Raw genomic sequence first — 24509 nt, 5'->3', positions numbered from 1 at the left:
AAAACGTCGGAATCTAAATTACTATCATGGAACCTGTAATCCAGCATCTGCATCCCTCGGAACGGTCGAAGAGGTAAAATCCCAAAGCTTTGCGCAAAACATGCTCACTTGCAGTAAATCATCCAAAAATCACCCTATACTGGTTGACCAGAATATATAAATCACGCGCGCCCTAACATTTACCTATTCTTGCTCTCGCCCGCCGATTACACTAATGATATTCTCGTAGATCGTAAACACGATACCACCACTCATCTGCGAGGCAACCGAAAGTTAACACAGGCAACGGACGACTCCGATGACAGATGTACTCACAATCAATCTCGCTAATCGAGGCGTTGTGCCAGTCCAGAAACGCAGAACACCTTCCTCGGTTAGAATCCGGTATCCACAATGGAACGAGTTTCGGTACTGTTGACGCGCGGATAAGGATTGCATACGCGTTTTGATGACACTGAACAGATAGAGTATACGTCCGGTTAGTGTTAGTCTTCATAGCAAATGAGTGCATGGGAGCCACTGACTCTAATGGTTGCGTTGAGTATACCGTAACCAAACCTGCAATAGCCCCAATTCCGAATGTAATACCGCTTGGTAGTTGTTGTCCTGGTCTGGCAGTTCCCTGGACGAACTGTTTAAGCGTAGAATAGGTGGTGAAGCGAACTGCAGAGTTGGCACCCTGTCGCATCATCTATGTAGAATATAAGTGAATTTGGACTTTTAAGTTTTTACATAACAGTTGAGAGAGATGGTACGTACGACAGGAAACAGCCCGCGATAGATACCAAAGAATCCTTCTTGTCGTATGATTGAAGCTGTGCCGTGTACAAGTCCTCGATACTGTGGGTTTGGGCGTTTGGCGTCATCTATCATTTTAGTCCTAGGGTGCATAAACCAAAAAAGTTAGATTGGGTGGCTGGATGATAGACAAATTCACGCACTTGATGGTCTCCGAAGGCGTTACTGCAATGACGGCTTCTGTCATCCCGGCACCCAGGCCAGCTAAAGTGCAGATTCAAAGGAATAATCTCAGCAGGAAAGATGTACAGCGCCAAGTTGCACGACGCACCGACAAGACTTCTTGGTGCGCTGACTTTACCCTAACCACGCCAACATCATGTCAACATCTCACTGCAACTCGTAAGACTATCAAAGTGACGCTCACCTCTTTGTCTGCCAACAAACTCTTGAAATGGTCATAGCTCACAAAGCGTACACCAGCCTTCGTTGCGTTTCCTACGACCAATGCTGAGCAGCCCGAATAAAGGCCCACGATACCTTTGCTACGCAACGTTTCGCGAACGATCGCCAACGGTCCTTCGCGCTACGATGTTGTGATGTCAGTTTTGGTCTCGTACGCGACAGGAGCTGGGAACAGATATAGATGTAGATGACAGCGTACCTGTCCACCAAATTGGGTGCGCGTCTTCACAAATTCAGTTGGATAAGTCACGAATCTGTCCTCCTAAATTTATTAAGCACCCTGTCTGTATTGCTCCTGCATTGCCGGACGAAATAGCAAGTGCAAATGAGATGTACTTACGCTTCAACTGCCCCTGCTGTTGTACCTGCAATCAGCGAGTGGATAGGGTTCTCTTTCTTTGCTGGCATAATGTTCTGGCCCTTCAGAGCGAGTGCAGGTATAAAGAAACGCGAATGTTGCCTGTTGCAGCAAAAGAAAAATGCCGATCTCCGATCAAGGAGCCGATTTACAATTTATGACACAGCTTCGCCTCGAGTGCACAGTGACGGTGCAGTACATAAAATAACATAGTTATCGTGAAAATAAACAAAATATAAAACATGCACTGATTTCAGGACAGCCCAACAAAAACATGCGCGAATGGCGGTCAGCTTCATCAGTTCAAGCTTATTGTCCATTAGCTTCTATCAAGATCTTTGCCAATGCAGTCATCTCAGCCCATTGTCTCTTCTCAAGTTCTTCGACGCCCTTCCCTGTCCTTGCAGCGTTCTCGACAAGGTCCACAAATGTACTTGCGGACCTTTGGGCTTGGGATATGGTATTGACTTTAGAATTAGGTGTAGCATAGATCTCTTTCATGTGTGGGTGAGAGCATCGGGCAATCCAATACCTGAGCGATGAAAATGCGAAGAATCCGGTCAACAATTGAATGAGAGTAGACTGTCGATGGCTAAAACGCACTTGGAATTCCAGTAATCTGGCTCTCTCCTGTGCACGATGGCATGCAAATGGTTTGAGTATGGATTTCCCTCCTGCGTCTGTGCAAGCTCGTGGCACCCATCGAAGTCGTCGTTCAACAGATGCAAAACTACCATTGATATCAGCATATCTATCAGGCTCAGAACGTCCAAAAGTATATCGTACCTGCTCGGGTGTTCACATCAGCATCTAGCGCATCAATCTGGTCCGATAACTCTGGTCGCCATACACGACTGGCAGAAAGAGGAGGCGGCGGTGTCCGTGCAAAAAGTGTAGTCACGACTGCAGATGAAAGCAAGGATTTACTTGACATGATTTGTAGAATATCAATGTATCAGTGCGTGGAAGCGTTGGTGAGTTTGCTTGAGAATTGCAGCTGAACGGCGCTCCATTATAACCCATTTCCCCGCTGCTCGTGATATCTTTATCTTTGGAGGTCCCATTGGAAAGAGCAAAGTGGCGTGGTGCTGTGGCGCGGAGAGCAAACGCCAACCTCGGCGTATTCTCAAACCGCAACATACCTTTCTTCGCTTTTGCATTGACAGTATTAATGGAGAACGTTCTTCTACTCAGAAATGCCTCAGATGAAGGCCCAGATCGTTACGAGACATCAATGATATCTTACGGGTACAATCCCATATCTGTTGCCGTTTTGGAGACAGTCATTACCAACTTGGATGAGCTGAAATGCAAAATCAGCAGCGGTCCAAAGGAACATCTTGCGGGAGTGGTAATAACGAGTGCAAGGGCTTGCGAAGCCTGGATTACAGCCGTGAGCGAGCTTTTGTCCACTGGTGGCTCCTCGTTCTCAGGCTCCTCAGGTCTGTCCTTAGGACTACTGTATTGAAATCACAGCCAAAGTCAGTCCTTCTTCATCCTCTAGCTGACTGGAGCCATGTGCCATTCTATGTCGTCGGGCAAGCTACTGCGGCTGCCCTGGCTCGAATACGAGAAACATACGATTCTTCTCTGTCGCCCAAAGATATCCGTGGAGGTGCTGAGGCAGGAACGGCTGAGCGGCTTGCACACTTTATACTTGAAGATCTCACTCGTGAGAGCGGGAAAAGTTCACTTCTGTCATTAACAGGTGACAAGAATCGCGATACTTTGCCTTCAATCCTCAAAACAGGCGGTGTAGAACTCGACATCTTACAAGTCTATGCCACTCAAGGCTCATCCAAGTTCACTGATGATCTGGATAATGTTATGCGACTTGCACCGATAGGTAAGCGTACTCCTTTCATCTTGACTTTCCTATTTACTAATTGATAACCATTAATTTACATAGATTCTCAAGCACCATGGGGTTGGATAACCTTCTTTGCACCATCTGCAGCAGATTTCGTGATGCCCGCTCTGCGCAAATATTTTACTTTCCCTGCCAGTAATTCTGAGTCGCCACAAGTCTCGAATGTAAAGATTGTTGCCATAGGGCCTACAACGGCGGTGCATCTACGTGACAAACTTGGAGTCTTTGGGTCTGTTGTTCCTCCAAAGCCTAATGCCGAAGAACTTGCTGCTGCGATAGCAAAACATGATTCGGAAGCCCCACATAATTTGTGATAAAAGTCAATATTATAATTGTTCTTATGCAGCACAAATGGGCCGCGCCTTGCTGAGTACTTAATGTGTTTGCCTCAGAGTGGGCACGAACTTACATACCTTCCTTTTGGGGATAACTGAGAGCTTTCTCCGTTGAGTGCATTTACCAGCGCTTGACTCTTCACATGTGTCACCGACTTCTGGTGTGAGAAGGCAGAGAGTGAAAACAAACGTACTACGGCGAAATCCAAGCGGAATTATGTGTCACTTCACCGTGATAGCAACCTTCACGTTCAGCACGGACAATTTACCTACTTAATTCCAACTACACCACATTCATTTGCCCTCACACTCTTTTCACTAGGTCGAATCGGAGGCGTCGTTGCAACTTCAACAGTACATCGTCCAAACTGTGACTAATAGCATGAATAATCCATTGTTGCACCCGAATGGCGCGTCGTCTTCTACCGTCAATCTTTTGCCTCCCAGTGCGCAAGGACGCCGCTCAAGAGCGTCTTCGACTGCTAGCAGTTTCAATCCTGGAGGCCCATCCAGAGCTATCAGCCCGTCTCCTTATGCGGTGTGTATTCATAAGGCTGGCTGATGGAGTAAGCTGACGAAACGTCAACAGAACTCCTTATCAGACCAAGTGAGTCGGAAAACCGCTGTGCGGCAAACTGAGGAGAGTTATTGACATTACAACCATCATCCAGTATGCTCTAGCCCCCAATCCTGCGGAGTGGGGAGCTTCTTCTCTCCATATGGGTAACCCGGAACCTGATGATTATCTTCATAATCCCGATCCCAAGCGCGATCTCACGAATGATAGAGGAGGTACTATATGCACTTCACGTGGTATCGCAAATCTGGGGTGTCTCTTCTTGCTTAGTTCAATGTGTATAACGCTGTTGTATGTTATCCTATCTTCATACAGTTTTATTTGAGATTGACTGGCATTTTCTAGCGTCGGTAAGTTCTTAGCCGCTATGTGTTATATAGAGTTGGATCTTTTTTTATAACTTTGTGTAATAGGCTTTCCTGTTGTGAGCCATTTTATGACGAAAAGGCAGACGACTCAGGGAGGATTTAATCTTGGTGGTATCAATGCTACGGGGCAAATCCCAGATCTTCCTGGACAGTTCTCCCTCATCGACCTCCATACACCCCATGAAGCCTATGTCAAGAATTCTTACGTGAATCCGGATGATGAATGGGATCTCGTGTTTTCAGATGAATTCAACGTGGACGGACGATCGTTCTATCCCGGCGATGATCCGTTTTGGGAGGCGCAGAATCTGCATTATTGGGGAACCGTGAGGACGCATTTTAGTTGTTCACTCCCAAGGCTTACCATTTATGTCTATTTAGAATGATCTAGAGTGGTATGATCCTGGACAAGCGACGACGGAAGGAGGATCGTTGAAGTTGACTCTGACCAAAGTTGATCCCCAGTTAAACCATAATTTGACGTATCGATCTGCTATGGTGAGGCATGTTATAAATGGCAAGTTTTTTGCAAGCTCTAAATTACTTTTTCTATTCGCAGATACAATCATGGTGATTAAACTTCTCTCTTCAATCACTTGAGTCTGATCTTAATGAACAAGGAATAAATTCTGTTTCACTGGCGGATTAATTGAAAGTAAATAAAGCTCCGTGTAATCATTTTTACAGAATGCTGAAAAAGACTTTCAACAGCGGCTGTTGTATTACCTGGATCGAGCACTGTTCAGTGAGTCTCACTCACACCTACTTTGTTGTATGATCTGAAGACAATTTTCCAGTGGCTTATGGCCGGCAATGTGAGCAAACTGTGACTAAACATGCTTGCTTGCGCTATCTAACTTAATATAGTTGGACAATGGGTAACCTGGGCCGTGCTGGTTATGGAGCAAGCCTGGAAGGACTGGTATGCTATCCCACCTATTTGGTTCGTTCTCAGGCTGACTGACGTGTATCAGTGGCCGTACTCGTATGATTCTTGCGATGTCGGAACTCTTCCAAATCAGACTTATCCCGGCGAAGCCAAACCTCTCGCAGCTACAGAAAACGGAGACCCAACGAAAGGTGGAGTTCTGGTGCGTGAACCTTATCAAGGACGCACTCGATATTATATATATATCGGTGTAGTCTAAATTCGAGCTCGTATACCAACAAGGATTCTTTCTTTCTGTTTAGTCTTATCTCCCAGGCCAACGGCTCTCTGCATGCACCTGCCCTGGGGAGTCTCATCCCGGGCCTGTTCATAGCAATGGTAATTACGTCGGGCGATCTGCTCCAGAAATCGATATTTTCGAGGCTACTGTAGACGGTGGAATAGGAAAGGTATGAACGTATCATTAACATAAAGCTTATTCTTCTCTCATTGGTATCATATAAAGGTGTCACAATCTGCACAGTGGGCTCCTTTCGATGTAAGCTCTTGCTAATACATATCGGATTGTTAGCTGACCATATAATCTCGAAGGCGGGGTATGTGTGGTTTAATACTTCAGATAATCTGCAAATATACGACCCTGCTATGACGCTGCTTAACCCATACCATGGAGGTAAGCTTTCTTCGCCCTCCCTTAAAACGTGATCACGCATACATCACACCCCAGGTGCAGATCAACAAACGACCAGTGGTCTCTCAGTGACAGATCAAGGCTGTTATGAACTTGGAACGGCATGCTTTAGCGTCTATGGGTTCGAGTATGCTCCTGGGTCAGTGTAGTAGCACTTCGCAAAAACAACGCCAGCTGACATCGGACAATATCTCTCAAACTTGAAAGCTTTGATAATGCCTATATCACTTGGATCAGTAACGGGAAGGCTGTGTGGACCATTCAGGCTGCTGGTGTGGGTCTAGACCCAAAGACCGAAATAGGTGCAAGGCCAGTCTCCCAGGAACCAATGGTTAGCCTATCTTATTCGCTCTATTCTAACGCTGATTTTGACGTCTTATAGTACATCATTGCTAATCTTGGCTTCTCTCTCAACTTTGGAGGGATAGATTTCGCCAACATTCAACTTCCTGCCACGATGTTCATCGATTATATCAGGGTATACCAGCCAAAGAACGCGCACAACATCGGGTGCGATCCCCCGAACTTCCCTACCGCAACATACATTGACACGTGCGTTTCGAGCCCTTACTCGTCGGCTTACTCGTGTTCTAATATCTAATTTCTTACTTGCGTGGATAGATACCGCGAAGCATATACTAATTGGAATCTAACAGGATGGAGTTTCCCGAACTTCAATCAAACCGTACCAAAGAATCGTCTTAATGGCGGGTGTTAGCCTATCGTGCCCTCCTGTCACTGGTATGACTGTCGTAACATAGCGCTAGAGGTGAGAGGTGATCAAGTCGAGCAATCTTTCGTTTCATTAGACTATTACATATTTTTTGGACATTATCATCTTCTCTCCCACATTGCATTGCTCTCTTACTTGCATTCAGCGTATATTGACCATTCATATCCATATATAATATAACCCTGGTAATATCTGTGAAGATGTATTGTGCTGAGCAGCCTTTGTTGATTTTCCTCACGTGACTGGTCGCGTTGTGCCATTTAGCCTGTCAGCCGCTCGAAAGAGAACCACCACCATATCCTTCAAGTTGTTATTATTCGACCCCCATCCAGAAGTCACATCTTATTCCTCCACTTTCCTTTCAAACAAATCTTATAATGCCCGCCAACTCTAGAAACCAGAACCTTCGGCGGATCTCTGACTCCAAACCTTATACGAAGAGAGTGCCAAGTATCGCGCCGTCTAGCCCTGCAATGTCCGAGTCTCAAGAAAGTGTTGTATCACCCTTAATATCGTCCCAAGAATTCACAAGCAAACCTGGATTTCCTACATATCCTCAGTATAAGCGCATCGAGCTCACTTATCTGTCTTGCCTTTCACCTCGCAAACGAGACAAAGCCCTCATCACGCAAGTCATGTTTGACAAAATCTGGGACGTACTACATCAACCTGAAGCTTGCGATATCGAGACGCCTCAATTTCGTTTTTGGGTTCGCAAGATGTTTACTTTGAGCAGGCCTCAAAGGAAACTCAGACAACCAGGGAGCACTGAGGACTCTGAAGATTTACCTGCTGTGGTTCTTCATGAAAACAGACCGGTCGCCGTTATGGAACAACTTTACGAGGTTTTTTGTTATTGCCATGAGCGTGCCAATCATGGGGGACGCGATAAAACTTGCGCCGTCATTCGTCAGCACTATTCCTGGGTTCCCAAGGAACTAACGGCCCAGTTCGTAAAGGCATGCCCTACCTGTACACTCAAGCGCAGTGGCAACCCAGATCTAGTTGCGATGGTACAGGAACAAGTTCTTAATCAAGAAGAGAACTCTAACAGACGTTTTCCTCCTGCTCCTACGGTCGAAGATTCTTGCCAGTGGACTTCACAAAACAACTGGCCCCCCGGAGGTGGCCCCCTAGATACCCCAAACAAGATGAATGATTGCTCTAAAGAATTGCTCTATCCTGGTCTTCCAAGTCTGTCATGTGTTCCTTCTCTGTCGGCGTTGTCTACGAGCTCGTATGGCGGATCTCAGGGCCTGCAATCACATCCTATGTCCAGAGAGGTTTCTCTGTTCAACGGTATACCTCATGGATGGACCCACCTTCCCCCTCCTCCTGCTGAAGGAACATGCTATGTGGTCAATCACCCTATGGTAGATCCGAGCAAGAGACCTCGCGTCCCGAATGTGGTTTATACTCATAATATAGGGAGAAACGACAGCACCGACGGCAGCGATATTTATGGCGATTCTCGAGAAGTCTCCCCAAAATTACCGGCTCTTGCGCACGTTTTGACAGACAGAAAATCAGACAATCATGTCGTTCTCAATCAACCGCAACTAGGGAATGCCAACGATTCTCTTCCTTCTTCCCTTCAACACCTCCAATTATCGAACCCTGTCACAGCAGCCGTAGAATATGGACCATACATCGGCCAGATAGATCCCGCCTTGCTCATACGCCAAGGGGCTGAAACAACAGGGAACACCAAGAACAATACAGGTTCAAACCATTACGTCGATTCCTACGAAAGCGAACATCAGGAGTGGGCAGACTTCGCGATCAGCAAATCCTCTAGCGTCGAGGTATCACCCCAAACGCCCGTTAGGCTTAAACGTCGTTTGACCCGTACTGCTGCTCCTAGTTCGTTGAACCTCAATATCGTTACACGCGACGACCATGATTTTAGCAACTATCGCAGCCATGTAGTCCCGAGGATAAACACCCCACCCTCTCCTAGCTCTGAGATGACCTCATCCATAACCCCGTTTCCGGTTAATTTGGGGAAAGTGACTAATACAGCCGACAACCTGAAACTCGACGATCAAGCGGGGGTTCAAAATGTAGTGGACGCAGGTGAAACCTGACATCAAGAATGACCGAAGAATCGGAGCAGACAATCCACGCAGTATCTTGCGACATATCTAGACATCGTTGCACTGGTTGCAGAAATATATACAAATATCCATTCCTTGTAAGGGTAAATAAGAAGTCCTTGTAGCACCTACAGAAAAGGCATATCTGTGAACAGAGATCTTGTCATAGTCACGTAACATGGAAGTGTATGCGGAACAGGGACATTGGGATACTTGAAAAGGGTGGTGCAATAACAACGATAATCATAGAAAAGGTTGAAGAATGAAAAGCTCAGACATTATAATGACAGCAACAGTGCAGTCTAGCTTCATAAATGTCTGTCACGTAGTTGACATGGAAAACATGTGATGAACATAAAAAAGTGAATGGAACAAGTAAAAGATTATACTCGAGACAATTATGATCAAGAAAGGAAGGACTAGGGTATAGTTGAATATCAGGCCACAAAGCAAAATAGTAAAGGTATGACGAGAAAATGAGCGGAAAGAACCGTATTTTACGCCTTCACGTAGCCTGTATAGCACTTATCGTTGCAGGTCGGCGCGTCTGTGATTATCGTAGTGAGCAACGACACATAATTAAAGGACGATGAACATACTCTCTGAGAGTGTCATACAAAAATTTGTAGCTCCTCAGATTGCCCTTGAGCCTCCTAATATCAAGACTGTAGGTATCTTTAAGGCGGTCGATCCGAGTTAATTCGACAGAGAAGCGAACTTCATCTCCAGCATCTTGCACAGTGTCGCCAAATATAGGTTCCATACCTGCCTGGTCGTTGGCCATGGGAGTGGGCGCGACGACGTTGTCTTCGTCAAGATTGATCGATGGCGGGGAAGAGGCCGCTCCAGAGGCCGAAACCTGCGAGGACTGGCGACGCATGAGTAAGCCTCTCAACATCCCTCCAGTCGATGGATGAGAAGGCAGAGGTAAACCTCGCTTATCGACCTGTACGTAGAATTTTAGCAGGATTAAGAACCGGAACAATAAATCAGCATACTCCGTTTGAGGCAGCCGAACCCACCATCGTGAATGCCGCCAACCCACTACCACTTCCTACGCTGCTGAACCCAAGTCCTCCACCCCCTTTACCTTTCTTTAACCTGATACACCTATATTTGTATTCGCTTTCCAGCTTGATCTCCACACCCATGCCTTCCAAGACCTCACGAACATGCTTCATAACCTCAGGCGGTGGCCTGGTTGTGATAGTGGTTTGGTCTACAGCACCGTGATGCACACGCAACACGTCTTTGGGTGAGGTGGGACCAAAGATACGGCCGGATTTAGAAAGGGAGAAGGAAGCATCACCGAGTTGGGGAGACCTGGGTTGCTCTGAAGCCTTTGGATTGAAAATGGCGGAGGTCTCCGCTTTCTGGATTATCGGTGTTGGAATTTTTGAAGGATACTCCACGCCAACATGAGAAGGAACTCTAGGTGCATCGCCTGACAACTCAGCACCTGATTTTGTATTACTCCTTGTCCTGAACCACTGCATAACTTTGCGAGCTTTGGTAGTCGATGCGGGCATGCCCATACCCACGCTATATTCCGCTTTCGAGACATCCGGGAAAGCTGCGGGGTCATCACGAGGCTCTGGAGGTGGCGCAACAGCAGACACCGGTGTCTTCTTCTCTTTTTCACGATCGTCCTTGACAGGAGTGCTACCTGTAGCACTCTTCCCTTTGGACCGTGATTTAAGAGAACGACTGATGGGCTCGACCATAACAGTAAGAGTGTTTCTCCTGCTTTTCTTGGAAGCATTAGCATCAGTGGATGTCGGACTCAGCAGAGATGATTTAGAATGTGCAGCATTAGAGGCACCGATCTGCACAGAAGCATGGCGCTTCTCTTCGGTTACGAACGATGCATCCGCTGCAGAGCTCTCAGAAGGAACACGCGATGTCCCGTTGATAGACGACTGTTCACCATTCGAGCCAAATATTTTGCCCAGACCGAACTTGTCCACAGATAATCCCTTGCGATGGCGGCTCTGTTTGGAGGATCCTGATCCTGTAGAACCCGTTTGTGCCGATAACAAGGACTGTGCCTCTGTGGTAACAATAGGCGTGGCAGGGGGACTTGCTAGAGCAACTGAAACGGTGGGAGGCTCTGTCTGTGCCCCTCGCAAAGTAGAGGAAGAGAGCTGCGACGGCTGGGGACGCGATGATGAAGTCGGTGATGCAGGAGGCGGAGGGAGAGGCCTTGAATTAGCCTTCTCGACGTCGACAGATGGCTTTCTGGGAGTCTTTTCTCGCTCGCGTCCGGGGCTGGCAGTATGTGAAGATTTGCGTTCGCGATGTTTGCCGTTTTGTTCTGGACTATGAGGAGCCCGAGCATCTTGGGGTTCTTTGGGCGGAGGCTTCGGCGATTGGCTCGAGGATTTAGCTTGCTCATTCGAGTCTGGATCGCCATATTCAACTTGAATTGTGTGCCTAAATCCACCCTTCTTCTTAGTGCTCTCTGGTGAACTTTTCGCGGGATTCATGACAGGTGGTGGAACTCTGCGAGGAGACGATGGTCCTTGTGGAACGTCTTCTCTGCTCCTGCTTTGGGGCTCAGCGCCAGATCCGGCCAGATTCTCATCAGGCTGAGATACAGTAACGGGAATATTAACAATAGACTGTGCATGGGCACCAGAAGGCGCGAAGGGATCGTCGTCGATGGACAGATGAGGCGTCGGTGGCGCAACAACAGATGAACTGACTCCTCTTCGAGAAACGCTGGCGTTCACATTTGAAGGAGGTGACGAATAGATGGACTGATCCACCGATGTTTCGTAAAGATATTCAGGCTGTTGATCTCTGTATGAGCGACTCCTTGGCGACGAAGACGAAGTACTGACAATACCATCCACTTGGGCACTTTGCGTCCGCGATACTTTACTAGGCGCGAGATGGTTGGCAGCCGCAGCCGCTTGCCTCATTTGCCTCTGATAGGCAAGCCTCTTCATTTGATGTTGCTCCATTGCAGCTCGTTCAAGCTCATCGACACCTTTGACAAACATCTGAGCATAACCAGACAACCATGGATGAGCCATGATTGCTTGTAAGTCTGCCCGCCTGGTAGGGTCTGGTACGAGCATCATCGAAAGGAGATCTCTGGCCTCGGCAGAGACATAGTCAGGGAAGGACAGAGGAGTGTTGACTATATATTTGTATAGCAGGTTGATGTTGTCGCCATCAGGATTGGCAGGGTCATCATCAAAGGGAAGATATCCCGCAAGCATGGCGTATAAAATAACTCCGCATGACCATATGTCGACGGCAGAACCAACGTAGAGGCCTTCAGAGATAACAAGCTCCGGCGCAGCATAACATGGGGAACCACAGCTAGTCTGCATAAGATCATCTGAGCGATGCTCAAAACGGTTGGCGAAACCGAAATCAGTGATGATGACATTGCGATGACGATCCAATAGCAAGTTTTCAAGTTTGAGATCGCGATGAACGATTTTCTTGTGATGTATGTACCAAACACCTGAGATAAGCTGAGAAAAGAGCTTTGCGGCGTCCTTTTCTTTCAGATAGCGATGAGCAAGGATATGGTCGAAAAGTTCGCCACCAGAAGCATATTCCAGAATAATGCCGATGTATTTGTCCGTCTCGATAACATCGTATAGTCGAACGATATTGGGATGTTTCAAGTTCTGGATACGTGGATGAGTACAAAAACGCCATCTCAGCAGATAACTTACCCTTAACACTTCAATCTCACGTTCAACCTTGGACATCCGCACAGTTGTATCGATATTGCCTCTCCGAATGAGCTTCACAGCTACCTCTTCGCCCCATTGACTATGCAAACCAAGTTTTACTTTCCCAAACTCCCCTTCACCAAGCGTCTGCAACAGAAGGTAGGGACCAAATTTGGGTATAGTGCGACGTGGATGAGCCGCTGCGTAAGCAACTGCGGCAGGATGTGAATATACGTCGCGATAGGCAGGCTGATCGTCAATCTGCTGCTGTTGTTGCTGCTGAGAAGAGACGACAGTATGAGATGCTCGTTGTCTGCGGGAAGACGACGATGGTTGAGGTGCTGCTGCTGCTGATGGCTGCACCGCGACTGATGTAGCTCTCGATGAACCGTATTGCCGCGAAGGGCCAGGGAAGGAAGTATCAGGTATTTGCAGACTGTCCATGGCGACCAGGAGAAGGTAGATGGGAGGCTAGCTGAGAAATCCTTGCACGGGAAAAAGATGCAGAGTTGAGCCGAAAAGGGACGGGGGTTTAATACACTGGCAGATATAAAAGCGCGTCGGCGTGGGGAATGCTCAGCCAGATGGACAGAACATAACCGAAACGGCTGAATGAAGTCGGACTTACGACAGAGACTCTCAGGCTGTATATAACGAAGTACTCCTCAACTAGAAGAGAGAAAGAGCAAATAGCTGGGGTGGATAAGTACAAGAAATAGCGAAGAAAGGTTGATGTGATATATGCCGACAAAGGACACCCTGGACACCAGCGTGCGAAATGATGGCGCGCCTTGATACGTGCAAAATGAGCACAAAACGCACTGCAAATGCAAGAAAGGCTGCTCACTGTTCTAAGGGTCCCTTTCCGGTATTTATGAGCCTCAAAAGCAAGTCTCAAGCTGCAAATAATACGAATCTGAAGGAAGACAGAGAAGGAGGGATGCTGTTCCGCCACCAGTGGCGACAACGAACACGCGTTGGCGGACAATAAACTATTCAAACACCGATATCTCCGCGATTGTGGTTGCCTGCCTCAGTTTGACAGCCTGTGACAGCATGCTGATGCTTCGGCGTCTGCACTTTGCCTCAGTGAAAATCCATATCACAGCTGAGAGGCTATTTGTGACATTCACCGCCATCAGTGGAGAATGATAATCATGCTGGGCTGTACACATCATGACCCATGATCTCCTTCAGCTCCAATACACTATTTATTAACCCCTATTGGTCTGAACACACATGGATGAAATCAAACATGCAGCTCGATCTTCCCACCTTTCTCAATGGCCTCCTTTAGTTCACCATCATCAAGGGCTGGGCTTACCCACTCCCTCAGAAATTTGTCAACTTGCTCGGGAGCACGGCCGACAAAGCTCTGCGGATCCAACAGCTCCTCCAGCTGTCCCTTGATAGGGTCAAAATAGGCATCGTTCCGCACGCGTTCAATGAGATCATTTTCCAAACCGAGTTGCTTTACTTGGTATGCAGCTTCGTGGGAGAGCACCTGCGAGTTCGGTTAGCATGAAAGAAAAGAAGCGGAATAAAGATATTCGCAATTACCCTAATCTTTTCATGAGCTTCTTGTCTATCCCCACCCTGCTTGACCATGGCCATAATAATATTTTCGGTCGCCATGAAAGGCAGCTCTTGAGATATACGACGTTCAATGACTTTGGGATATACCACAAGCCCCTCGGAGACATTCTGGAGCGTCGATAGCACTATATCGGCTGTCAGGAATGCTTCGGGAAGGGTGATCCGACGGTTGGCACTAGCGGACAGAGTCAGATTATAGAACACCCAAAGCAGGTCGCAAAGCCTCACCTATCATCTAGGGTACGCTCGAACCATTGGACACTCGAAGTCATGAGAGCATTTTGGTGCAGCGTCATGAGATGCCTTGCGAGACTACAGACACGCTCAGAACGCATCGGGTTCCGCTTGTAGGCCATTGCAGAGGAACCAATTTGCGTAGACTCAAATGGTTCTTCCACTTCCTAATTCGCACAAACAACACACCAGTCTAAGGGGTGATGATAATACGAAGACTGATAGTAATACCTTCAAATTGGCTAACAAACGCAAATCAGTCGCAATCTTATGTGCCGTAGCTCCCAATGATGCCAACGGAGAGAGAACGTCGATGTCGATTTTCCGAGAATAGGTCTGCGATGTCACAGGATATGCGTATTCAAAACCCGATAACTTGGTTACCAGGGTATCCAGTTCCTCAACCTGATTAAAACCCATCTACTCAGATACGCGGATACAATACCAGACTGATCAACAGTACCTTGTCATGGTCGCCATCAAACAAGGCCAAAAAACTAGCTTGTGTGCCAGTAGTACCTTTGACACCGCGGAAACCTATATCATCACGGGAACGCTTAATGTTTCGGAGATCCCACAGAAGTTCCTATGGGATAGTTCCTTGCTGAATAAGGTAGCAGGAGTAGCTTGAATGAACGAACGAACCTGGATCCACAGCGTTGCTCTTTTGCCTACTGTGGTCAGCTGCGCTGGTTGGAAATGGGTGAACCCAAGAGTTGGAAGCGCGCGATATTGTGCTGCAAATGCCGATAGACGGGATATAAGGACAGCCAATGAACGCATAAGGTATGTGAGGGCAGTGCGAATAAATATAAGGTCGGCATTACTGATGGGGAAAAGCTAAATCATGATGAAGTTAAAACAGTTACAATGAATGCACGTACTCGGTCACATAGCAAGATGTAGCCCCCAAACTGCAAGGATCGGGCACTTGTCAGCATATTCGTCCTGGAAAGATGCACTAGTTGAGTAACATACTGGATAATACCTGCTGCGGCTGGCGCAACCTGACCGAATGTATGCACATGGGCCATAACATCATGGCGACGTTTTTTCTCTTCTTTTGCTGCAGTGTCAAACTGCTCAGGCGTAAGGTCCTAACAATGGAGCATAAGTCAAGGATATCCGGAACATTTTAAACACGATCAGATTACAAAAGACAGAACAGGGACTAACCAGGTTTGCCTTCATTTGCTCAATTGCTTCATCTGAAATCGGCAGACCAAGCTGTTTTTCAGCAATCGCAAGGCTTAGCCATAGTTCTCTCCATGTATGAAATCGATGCTAGCTCAGGCCGAATTTTAGAAATACACCATCTCAGATCTAAACATCGAGAAACGCACTGCTGGGGAAAAGAGGTACGCCATTGCCTTGCTCGCATATCGACTATGAAGTAACAATTAAGTAGACTGGTTAGTTTTGTAAAATAGATACTCACCTGGACAGAGGTGTTTGATAGGTTTCAAAAGATTCCATTTTATTGTCGCAGAAAGTTTCCCAGTTTGCGATTGATCTAATCGTCCTGACAGTTACATAATCGGATAGCCTACTTCGGCTCGGGTACTATAGTCAGACCCTTTTAAATTTGTAAAGGCGCGCCACTTGCGCCACTGCCCATCAGACATATTAAAATATAGTCATTTTCACACCCAAGAAAATATTTGTGTCAAAAACAGCACTGCACCTTTGAGTAATAAGTATCAGTCCTTCCTTTCATCCCCTATACCACATTTGTTTTTCTCAAGTTCCACAATCATTGTCAGAAAGGTGACCTTCAGAACCGTTGGAGTTTGGAGGACAGGGGTGCACTGTGGGAGCAGAACAGAGTACAAGGTTGGGAGTTAGCTTAGCTCATGTGCTAGGCCCTTCTGCAGACCTTAGTGCCTAACTTGATAATAAATCTAAGTGAAACTACAATAGATGTTAGTTTAAGATGACCTCTAATAAATGTAATGTAACATACCTCAGCTGCTGCCTAAGAGGCTATAGAAACGACTGAGGTATTTCTATACTAAACCCCCTACTACTTATAGTTGGAGGTGCTACTCGCTACAGTATAATGACTCCTAGGAGTACAATGGTGACTCCATGGAGAACAATGGCTGCTTTAGCAGAGACCGGGTTTATCCGGTTTTGTCACTCCCACTCAAGTGCAACCGTAGTCCCATAGCTTTAGAGAATTTCCAGTGTTTTTCGTGAGTGAGGGGTTTAGTGAGAATGTCGGCAACCATATCTCCTGTAGGAACATATCTGATTACTGCCTCTCCCTTTGATACTAAGTCATCTTGGATAAAATGATATTTCCGTTGAATATGTTTTGTGCGAGCACGGAACTGCGGATCTCATGTAAGAATGATAGCTGCTTGATTGTCACAGTGCAATGTTGTAGGTCCATTTTGAGCATGTCCAATTTCTTCAAAAAATGTCCGAAGCTGTGAGGCAACAATAAACTATAACAAAAACACTACCTATCTCCGACTGCACTTGCAGGGAGTAAGAGGTACAGTGAGTCTTGAAGATCAACAGATGCTAGTGAATATAGCAAGTAGAGGATATGGGAGTAGACTCAGAGGTTTCTGATGAGGAGTAAAGCGGGTAATTCAAGTAATAGAAAGTTAAGGACTATACATGAATAGATAAGGCTCTATATAGCTAACCGTCTATCCCTCAGACCGAAAGAGGAATAACAGGAAAGAGGTCTGAGGGGAGAATCAACCAATAAGAAAAAGGGACAACTATCGTACAACTTTGAAGATTAATCAGCAGGTGAGAACGTGTACTAATAATAAGTATTGTCATGCATGTCCAGGAACCGTATCCTCATGATGAGGTACAATCCTGGCTAAAGTGTCTATTAGTATCTCCAGGCACTGATGGGGCTTGGAGCTGGTTGGTGAGATGCTTACCACCAGTCCTTACCCATTGTGCTGGCTGGGCGCAATACCCAGTCTCTGATCTGCGATATAAAGTGGTAACAATGATTGAGAAAGCCTGTGAGGGCTATGAGAAGCAGAATAGCCAAAGATTTCTCCAGCCCTAAAGTCAGAGGTGTGACAGGAAAAGCATTTGAGAACCAAGACATGGAGTGAGAAGATAAGAAAATGAATGGTCCTTACAGAAGTCATGCAAGGTGTTGTCCGGCATTGCTCAATCCAATGCACTCTGACTCCGTGGAGGATAAAGCTACCATGCTTTGTCTTTGGCTTGTCCAGGAGATTGTTCCTCGGATGGTGATAAAAACAAAGCCTGATGTTGATCGGGATGTGTCTGGGTCTCCAGACCAATCTGCATCTGAATATCCATAGAAATCCATGTCCATGGAGACATCTGTGCCATTGTTACAATTTCTATTCTTTTTTACGGACTACTTGTTTTCCTTTACTCATTGGTTATACTATTGGACTGGTGACTCATTTCCTTCACGCACATCTCCGTTCTCTTTGCATTCACATTACCTTATATAGTAATTAGTCCTCAACAGACAGACCTCCCCTAGATAGGACCTAACTCCTATTGCCAATTCTATTTCCTATAAATATGCTTATAACAGTAGTAGTATTTTTTCAATACAATTCTACGCAGTTTACGCTTACAAAGCTACCTAAGACCAGAATTCTACTCAGAAGAAGACCAACTCTTGTTGGAAGAACTCTACTCAGAACTATGTTCTTGAACTTGTCTTCGGATAAGTCTCTTTGAAACCTTGATGAACCTCAGACTTTGTTAAGCACTTCATGCGTAACAGCCATCATATTGTAGTTCCATGTCCCTGGTTGCTTTCAGATATTTGAGGACACATTTTGCAGCTTCCCAGTGATAGCTCCTTGGAGCTGAGCTATGTCTGCTTAGTATTCCAACAACGTAGGCAATGTCTGGGCAGGTTCCGAGCATGGCATACATGAGGGAGCCTACAATTGAGAGGTATGACACTTGACGCCCTTCAATATGCATCTTGTGTTGCACAATATCTTCCCCTGGAGCGTTTGCAAGGAGTTTTGATCCATAGGTCATTGGTGTCTATACTGGTTTGCAGTTTTTCATTCCAGTACGCTCCAGGACTGTGTCAATGTATTGGCGTTGCAATAGGGAGATTGTTTTGTTTGAACAATCACGTTGGATTTCTATTCCAAGGATGTATTTTGCTTCTCCAAGGTCCCACATTTTGAATATGGATTCAAGTTTGGCTTTTGTGATATCCATGAATTTCCGGGATGAAGCTCCTAGGAGGAGGTCATCTACATAGACAACAACAAAACATATTTGTTTGTTGTCCCGGAATACATAGAGACATGTTTCTGCATTTAGTCTTGTGAAACCAAGCTCCTGGAGCTTGCAATCAAAGGTTTTGTTTTATGTACGACTAGCTTGTTTTAATCTGTAGATGGATTTCTTCAACCTCCAGTAGTATCCAGGTTGGATAGGAACACCCCCTGGAGGAAGCATGTACAGTTCTTCTTCAAGTTCTCCATTGAGATAAGCTGTGGATATGTCCATTTGATCAAGTTCTAGGTTGTACTTTGCTGCTAGGGCTAGAATAATTTGGATTGACTCTAAGTTTGCAACTGGAGCAAAAACTTCCTGGTAATCAATCCCCTCCCTTTGAGTAAAACCAAGTGCAACAATCAGGAGTTTGTATCTTTCAATGTTTCTGTTTTGATCAAACTTGATCCAGAACACAGGTTTTGATGTGATAGGTTTCACTCCCTTTGGAAGTGGGACAGTGTTATATACTGCATTAGTATTGAGACTTAGAAGTTCCTCCTCCAAGGCAGACTTCTATAATTCTCCATCCAGATGTGATAAGGCTTTGTTTAGTGTCCTTTGAAGGTCTGTGTTAGATGGACCAGTACTTGCTATTCCAGCAAAGAATATCTCCTCTGTATCAGATGTTTCTTCGTGAACCTCAGGAGTGTTAGGTTTCTCCATGGAGTTGTTGTGCTGCTCTTTTCAAGACTGTTCCTCATCTAGAGTCGGCATGACTGCTCTTTTAGGCACTTGTGCAGGTACTCCAGGGAGTAGACGCATTTGTGTGTGTGTTGCCCCACTCACTCCTGAAGGTGTTGAATGTCTCCTTGGAGGTGTTGTATGCCTTCCAGAAGCAGATCTGATGGACAGGCTGTCTAGCTGTATTCAGACTTTTTCCACATCAGCTGGCTGTATGTTAAGGAGCTGTCCTCCCACTGACTGTGACTCTACTTTGGCTTTCCTTTCTGAAGATGGCCAGTGTTTGGGTCTTGGTTGTAGAGACTGTTGTGGCGGGTGTCTTAGCTGATCAGGTGCTCCCACTACTCTTGGAACACCTTCATGCTGATATGGTTCTATTGCTTGTAGAACATCTCCTTGGAGATGCGGTGTTGATGATGAGAACTGTAGTTAGGAAACCACACACAAAACAAACTAACACACAATCCTCCCAGATTCCATGGAACTTGTTTATGGGCTTTGCCTCCTAGAGCAGTGGAGTGGTCTGGTTGTTTGTGGAGTGGTACGTATGATGATCCTTCAAAGTCAAACCCAAGGATGTATGGGTGTGGGTTTTGAGGAGGAGGGATAGTTGAATTATAGAGGATGGGGGCTTGGTGACGAGTATGGACAAGCACTACCTTGCTAATGGTAGCGCAAGGTAGGTTTGAGAACGACAAGATGACAGGGTGATGAGGTTCCCAATGATAGCAGGCTCCTGACACACAGACTGTAGTGCTCAGAAGGACTCTAATTGAAAGGGATAATAATGACTTTGGAAGTGACAAGTGACAATGACAGCAGTTGACAGTAGTAGCAGTGGGAAGTGTTGTGACCACACTGTATCACAAGTAGCAGAGAGTAGTGAACTTGAGATTAGAGAAGAAGTCTGGATTGGAGTTCTTGTTTTTTTTACAAAGTAAAATACAGGGGTTCATATAGTAAAAGAAAAGTAGGCTATGCACAGTATAGCTGTGCAAAAAGAATGAGAAAGAACATGAAGGAAGGAATGTACGCTGACAAATCCTGTGTAGGTAGTACAGGATAAGATTGTCAAAATAAGGAAAAGAAAGAGATAGAACAATGAATGCTGTGTAAGTAATGTTACAGGTTTGTACAGCCATAAAGCAATGTCCAATAGCAGAAAGAGAGCAGGAAAATCATGATGTCATGGGAAAATGCAGTAAAAAAAGGGCGAGGCAAAAAAATATCAGTATCAACACAGTTCCTTTATTGTCAGTCAGGCATTCTAAAAAAAAATATGTGTCCATAAAAATGATTCAAAAATCAAAATTAATTGCACTGTAAATGAATGTTCTGCTGAAAAAAAGAAACTGGAGCCACCGGTCCACCACCTAGTCCAAATCCGACGGTTCCATGGCCTTCCCAATGGACTGGTTGTACTGGACCACCTAGTCAAACAAGGGAGGGAGGGAAGTAGTTCCAATTTGGAACAAGTGAGTCTCAGGCAGCGTGTGGTAGCTGTAGCTGTAGCGAAGACAATGGACAAAAGATAAGTGTACCCAAGTGAATGGGACAGCGATGTACATGGGCAACGCAAGGGGATGAACCTTCTCCAGCTCAAAAACTACCCACCCACGCTCCAACCAGGCAAGACAAGCGACTGATGTTTTGATGGTATATGATGGAAGATCGATGTCATGAAGATGGACCTTTTGCCCAATTTGGACCAGCCGCCAGGGCTTTGCTAATATCAGCAGTGGCACATGGTTGTTGACGGATTGGCGACGGAAACGGATAGAAAGTGGTGACATCAGATATGGTGGGGGTGCAAATAAGATGAGGAGGAGGAGGGTGGAGGTGACAAGGAGGTGAACCAGAATAGGGATCCAGAAGCAACCATTCGGTGAGAATAAAAAAGAGAGTAAGGGTCCCATGGTGGGACTGAGTAAAGAAAAAAAGGTATGGGAGGGCGACAAAAGCGAGGGCGCAATGTGTAGCCAGTGGTGACACAAAAATTTGCTGAAATGCTAAAACACGGAAAGTACCAAATGGAAAAGCAAAGGTGAACACAACTGGATTGCCTAATAGAGGTGGTGCTGATCAGCCACAAGTTTGAAAAAGGCAATATTAATTACTATTCCACGTGGCACTGTGCCTGTGTGGCGCAAAGGCGAGTCTTTTTGAATATTCGCTTCATTCTTGACACCTGTCCATGCTACCAATCAACTTTGGTGCATGACAGCGGTTCCATTTGCAATTCATTTGGATCTCGGATCCAAGGGTCAGGATCATCCTCCTCCAATGTATTTTGGTCTGGATAGTGAGCATTCTCTGGAATGAGTCCCTCCCACTGATCTGTGCTAGGGTCTGTGTTCCAGGAAGCAGTATCATCCTTTTGTACCTTTCCTGATTCATTGAATATGACATGCCAACTGGAAAACACAGTCCGTTTTTCAGTGTCTAGGAGTTTATAGGCTTGCTTTCCATGTGTGTAGCCAATCATTATGGCTTTGCGCCCCTTGGAGTAAAACTTCCCTTGCCTTTTGTCTTTCGGAATCAAGGCATATGCTTGGCACCTGAAAGGGTGAAATAAAGTTGGATCAACTCTCCTTTTAAACAGTATTTCATATGGGGTCTTTCCATGGAGTCCTGATGCTGGGCTGCATGCTGTGATATATGCAGCTGTTTAAAATGACTTTGGGAGCTTGGAATCATGGAGCATAGTGGTTGTTAATGTAGCCAATGTCTGATTCATGGGTTCTGCAATGCCATTTTGTTCTGGAGTATCTGCAGCTGTAATTTCTTGGATGACACCATCTCCTCGGAGTTGATTTTTGAATGCATTGCTAGTATATTCTCCTCCCCCATTGCTCCGGAGGAATTCTGTGTATAGTGGAGTGAAGTTTTCTTCTCCCAAATGAGTCCAGAAGAATGTTTGGACATCTTCTTTCCATTGCTTGTATCATTCCAGTGCTTCACTTTTATGTTTTAGGAAATATATCCAAGGAAATTTGGAGAAATCATCTACAATGATAATCCAGTACCAAAAACCCTCCCTGGAAGTTGGTTTAATTGGTCCTCCAACATCTGAGTGCACAATTTGTATGGGGTGCTTGGCTCGGTTTCCTCCAGTGGACTTGAAAGGTAATTTCTTCATCTTTCCTAAAGCACAAGGTTCACAGAACTCCGGGGTTCCGGTAAGGGTGTCTATGTCCTGGAACTGTCCTTTTGTAACCATTCATTGCAAGCAGTCCATTCCAATGTATCCCATTCTCCTGTGCAATGCAATAAATTTACATCTACTGCTGCAAAAGCTGACTCTGGGTTGATTTTGGGTTTTGCTTGGATGTGATAAAGTCCTTGCTTGTGTAAGGCAGTGAGGATAAGTTCCTTCTTCTTCTTTTTCCGAACTTCACAAGCATTTGACCCTGCTGGAAAAAGTGTTGATAACCCCGTTTTAGACAATTTGTGGACAAAGATGAGTGCTAAAGTGAAGTTTGGCACAAGTAAGACATTTAACAGTGTATTATTGTAGTCTTTTTTGCCAACAGTTGCTTGTAGGATTACTGTTCCAATTCCAATGGCATTGACAGAGGATTTATCCCCAAAACTGATTGTCCTTGGAGGATGCAGAACATGGTATGTTCCTGGCTCAAACCAGGAGCGGTGAGGGACCATGTAGGATGTTTCTCCGGAGTCAATGATGATTGTTGTTTTGGTCTTATTGGGTTCTGACAGCTTGAATGCATTTAGCAAGGGGCTTGGGAATATGTACATGTTCCAATGCAATATGACTTTGTTCCTCCTCGGAGTCAGATTCAGATAATTCCTCCGCCGTATCTGCCTTTTCCTTCTCTTTTCCTTCATCCTTGTGTCTTTCCTTTCCCTTCTTCTTTTGACCTTTTCCAGCTGACTGAAGTGTTCAATGCTCCGAGGTGTTGTGTGATTTGGCTTTGTGGAAGTCACACCACTTCTCCTCGGATTTGAGTGCTGATTTGGAACCTCCAGGGGCCTTCCCTGACTGTCGTGCAACTTCTGCAGTGATCCAGATCTCAACTGCATCAAAGGTAAGTTTATTTTCTTCAATTGTGTTGATTACTGATGACTGAAATATTTGCCATTCAGGAGTGCATGGGAGAGATTGGAGAAGAGCAAAGGCCATGAGTTTGGTATCAACTCCTAGTTTCATTCCAGAGAGGTGTGAATCAATTGTCCAGATTTCCGCAATGTGGTCCTGGATAGGTGATGTCCCATCCCAGGACAATTTGGTGAGTTGCTGGAATGAATAGAAGGCCGAGGCAATGTTGGACATCTGATAGAGTGAGACAAGTTTATCAAATAACTCCTTGGAGCTGGTGAGGTCTCCAGTCCTCATTAGGAGGGCATCAGAGATGTGGTCCTGAATGATTCCATGTGCCTTCTCATCCTTAAGTATCCAGGTGATTTCAGGATCCTCCGAGGAGGTGGGCTTTGTTAGTTTTGGTGATTCTGCACCTTTGTGCTACCTATATATTTTCATTCATTTCTCTATCTATTCTTCTATCATTCACTATTGATTGTGTTCTCTATTATTTCGCCTTTGTGGCTGCTTTGTTTACCTTTGTTTACAAAATTTCGGACAGTACTGCAGAGTCCAATGCTTCCTATTCTCTAGTTACTCACATTGGAGTCTAGGTACTGTATACCTGTCATACTCTCTAATAATAAAGTTACTCACATTGGACTCTAGTTCCAGTCCCTGATTGCTCTCAGCAAGTGGCTAGACACTTCCTTCAAGCTTTGTTCTTAATAGGCTTTCCTGGTGAGGGCTTGAGCTCCTCTCCAGTAACAACTCAGAGAACTTTTTCCTGACATAGCTTTGAGATGATCCAGAGTTTCCATATCTGAAAATTGTTGGTCCAGTGAGAACTGGACATGCAGATGTATTGTATGCTGTGG

General features: G+C 45.7%; 9 protein-coding genes across 9 annotated transcripts; 4 read left to right on the top strand and 5 right to left on the bottom strand.

Moving 5' to 3' along the window:
* Window positions 1-81: 81 nt before the first annotated feature.
* Window positions 82-1695, bottom strand: SERLADRAFT_459326 (uncharacterized protein; the record flags this gene model as incomplete). Its single annotated transcript, XM_007314789.1, has 9 exons — window positions 82-255; window positions 316-454; window positions 525-691; window positions 760-880; window positions 942-1002; window positions 1070-1100; window positions 1166-1324; window positions 1403-1457; window positions 1544-1695. 9 exons carry the CDS (start codon window positions 1609-1611, stop codon window positions 184-186), a joined length of 873 nt encoding a protein of 290 aa, XP_007314851.1.
* Window positions 1696-1748: 53 nt separating this feature from the next.
* On the bottom strand, window positions 1749-2648 carry SERLADRAFT_459322 (uncharacterized protein; the record flags this gene model as incomplete). Its single annotated transcript, XM_007314788.1, is given in 4 exon segments — window positions 1749-2093; window positions 2165-2291; window positions 2348-2527; window positions 2545-2648. The coding sequence occupies 3 exon segments, from the start codon at window positions 2493-2495 to the stop codon at window positions 1871-1873; spliced, it is 498 nt and encodes a 165-aa protein (XP_007314850.1).
* Window positions 2649-2732: 84 nt separating this feature from the next.
* Window positions 2733-3745, top strand: SERLADRAFT_366359 (uncharacterized protein; the record flags this gene model as incomplete). Its single annotated transcript, XM_007314787.1, has 3 exons — window positions 2733-2976; window positions 3066-3407; window positions 3471-3745. 3 exons carry the CDS (start codon window positions 2733-2735, stop codon window positions 3743-3745), a joined length of 861 nt encoding a protein of 286 aa, XP_007314849.1.
* Window positions 3746-4485: 740 nt separating this feature from the next.
* Window positions 4486-7129, top strand: SERLADRAFT_446078 (glycoside hydrolase family 16 protein; the record flags this gene model as incomplete). The annotated part of the gene is made up of 17 exons (XM_007314786.1): window positions 4486-4634; window positions 4689-4693; window positions 4757-5037; window positions 5093-5209; window positions 5271-5281; window positions 5332-5366; window positions 5423-5456; window positions 5509-5526; window positions 5579-5633; window positions 5686-5802; window positions 5903-6049; window positions 6106-6138; window positions 6192-6273; window positions 6328-6430; window positions 6499-6622; window positions 6674-6843; window positions 6913-7129. The coding sequence occupies 17 exons, from the start codon at window positions 4486-4488 to the stop codon at window positions 7007-7009; spliced, it is 1578 nt and encodes a 525-aa protein (XP_007314848.1).
* A 272-nt stretch (window positions 7130-7401) lies between these two features.
* On the top strand, window positions 7402-9111 carry SERLADRAFT_434562 (uncharacterized protein; the record flags this gene model as incomplete). The annotated part of the gene is made up of 1 exon (XM_007314785.1): window positions 7402-9111. One exon carries the CDS (start codon window positions 7402-7404, stop codon window positions 9109-9111), a length of 1710 nt encoding a protein of 569 aa, XP_007314847.1.
* Window positions 9112-9160: 49 nt separating this feature from the next.
* Window positions 9161-10849, bottom strand: SERLADRAFT_459317 (uncharacterized protein; the record flags this gene model as incomplete). Its single annotated transcript, XM_007314784.1, has 3 exons — window positions 9161-9667; window positions 9720-10066; window positions 10119-10849. 3 exons carry the CDS (start codon window positions 10842-10844, stop codon window positions 9646-9648), a joined length of 1095 nt encoding a protein of 364 aa, XP_007314846.1.
* Window positions 10850-12230: 1381 nt separating this feature from the next.
* Window positions 12231-13259, bottom strand: SERLADRAFT_346484 (uncharacterized protein; the record flags this gene model as incomplete). The annotated part of the gene is made up of 2 exons (XM_007314783.1): window positions 12231-12767; window positions 12816-13259. Coding segments are annotated over 2 exons (981 nt in total), but the record flags the coding sequence as incomplete, so codon positions are not given.
* Window positions 13260-13596: 337 nt separating this feature from the next.
* Window positions 13597-13806, top strand: SERLADRAFT_366356 (uncharacterized protein; the record flags this gene model as incomplete). The annotated part of the gene is made up of 1 exon (XM_007314782.1): window positions 13597-13806. One exon carries the CDS (start codon window positions 13597-13599, stop codon window positions 13804-13806), a length of 210 nt encoding a protein of 69 aa, XP_007314844.1.
* A 120-nt stretch (window positions 13807-13926) lies between these two features.
* SERLADRAFT_459311 (uncharacterized protein) lies at window positions 13927-16132 on the bottom strand (the record flags this gene model as incomplete). The annotated part of the gene is made up of 11 exons (XM_007314781.1): window positions 13927-14319; window positions 14376-14586; window positions 14640-14812; window positions 14877-15050; window positions 15109-15231; window positions 15291-15471; window positions 15530-15559; window positions 15624-15742; window positions 15822-15929; window positions 15989-16031; window positions 16084-16132. 11 exons carry the CDS (start codon window positions 16119-16121, stop codon window positions 14065-14067), a joined length of 1455 nt encoding a protein of 484 aa, XP_007314843.1.
* Between the last annotated feature and the right edge of the window lie 8377 nt (window positions 16133-24509).

The sequence above is a fragment of the Serpula lacrymans genome (assembly GCF_000218685.1).
Source record: "Serpula lacrymans var. lacrymans S7.9 unplaced genomic scaffold SERLAscaffold_3, whole genome shotgun sequence".
Lineage (NCBI taxonomy): Eukaryota > Fungi > Basidiomycota > Agaricomycetes > Boletales > Serpulaceae > Serpula > Serpula lacrymans.
Note: the sequence above shows the minus strand (reverse complement) of the source record. Positions and strands in the feature narration are given on the sequence as shown.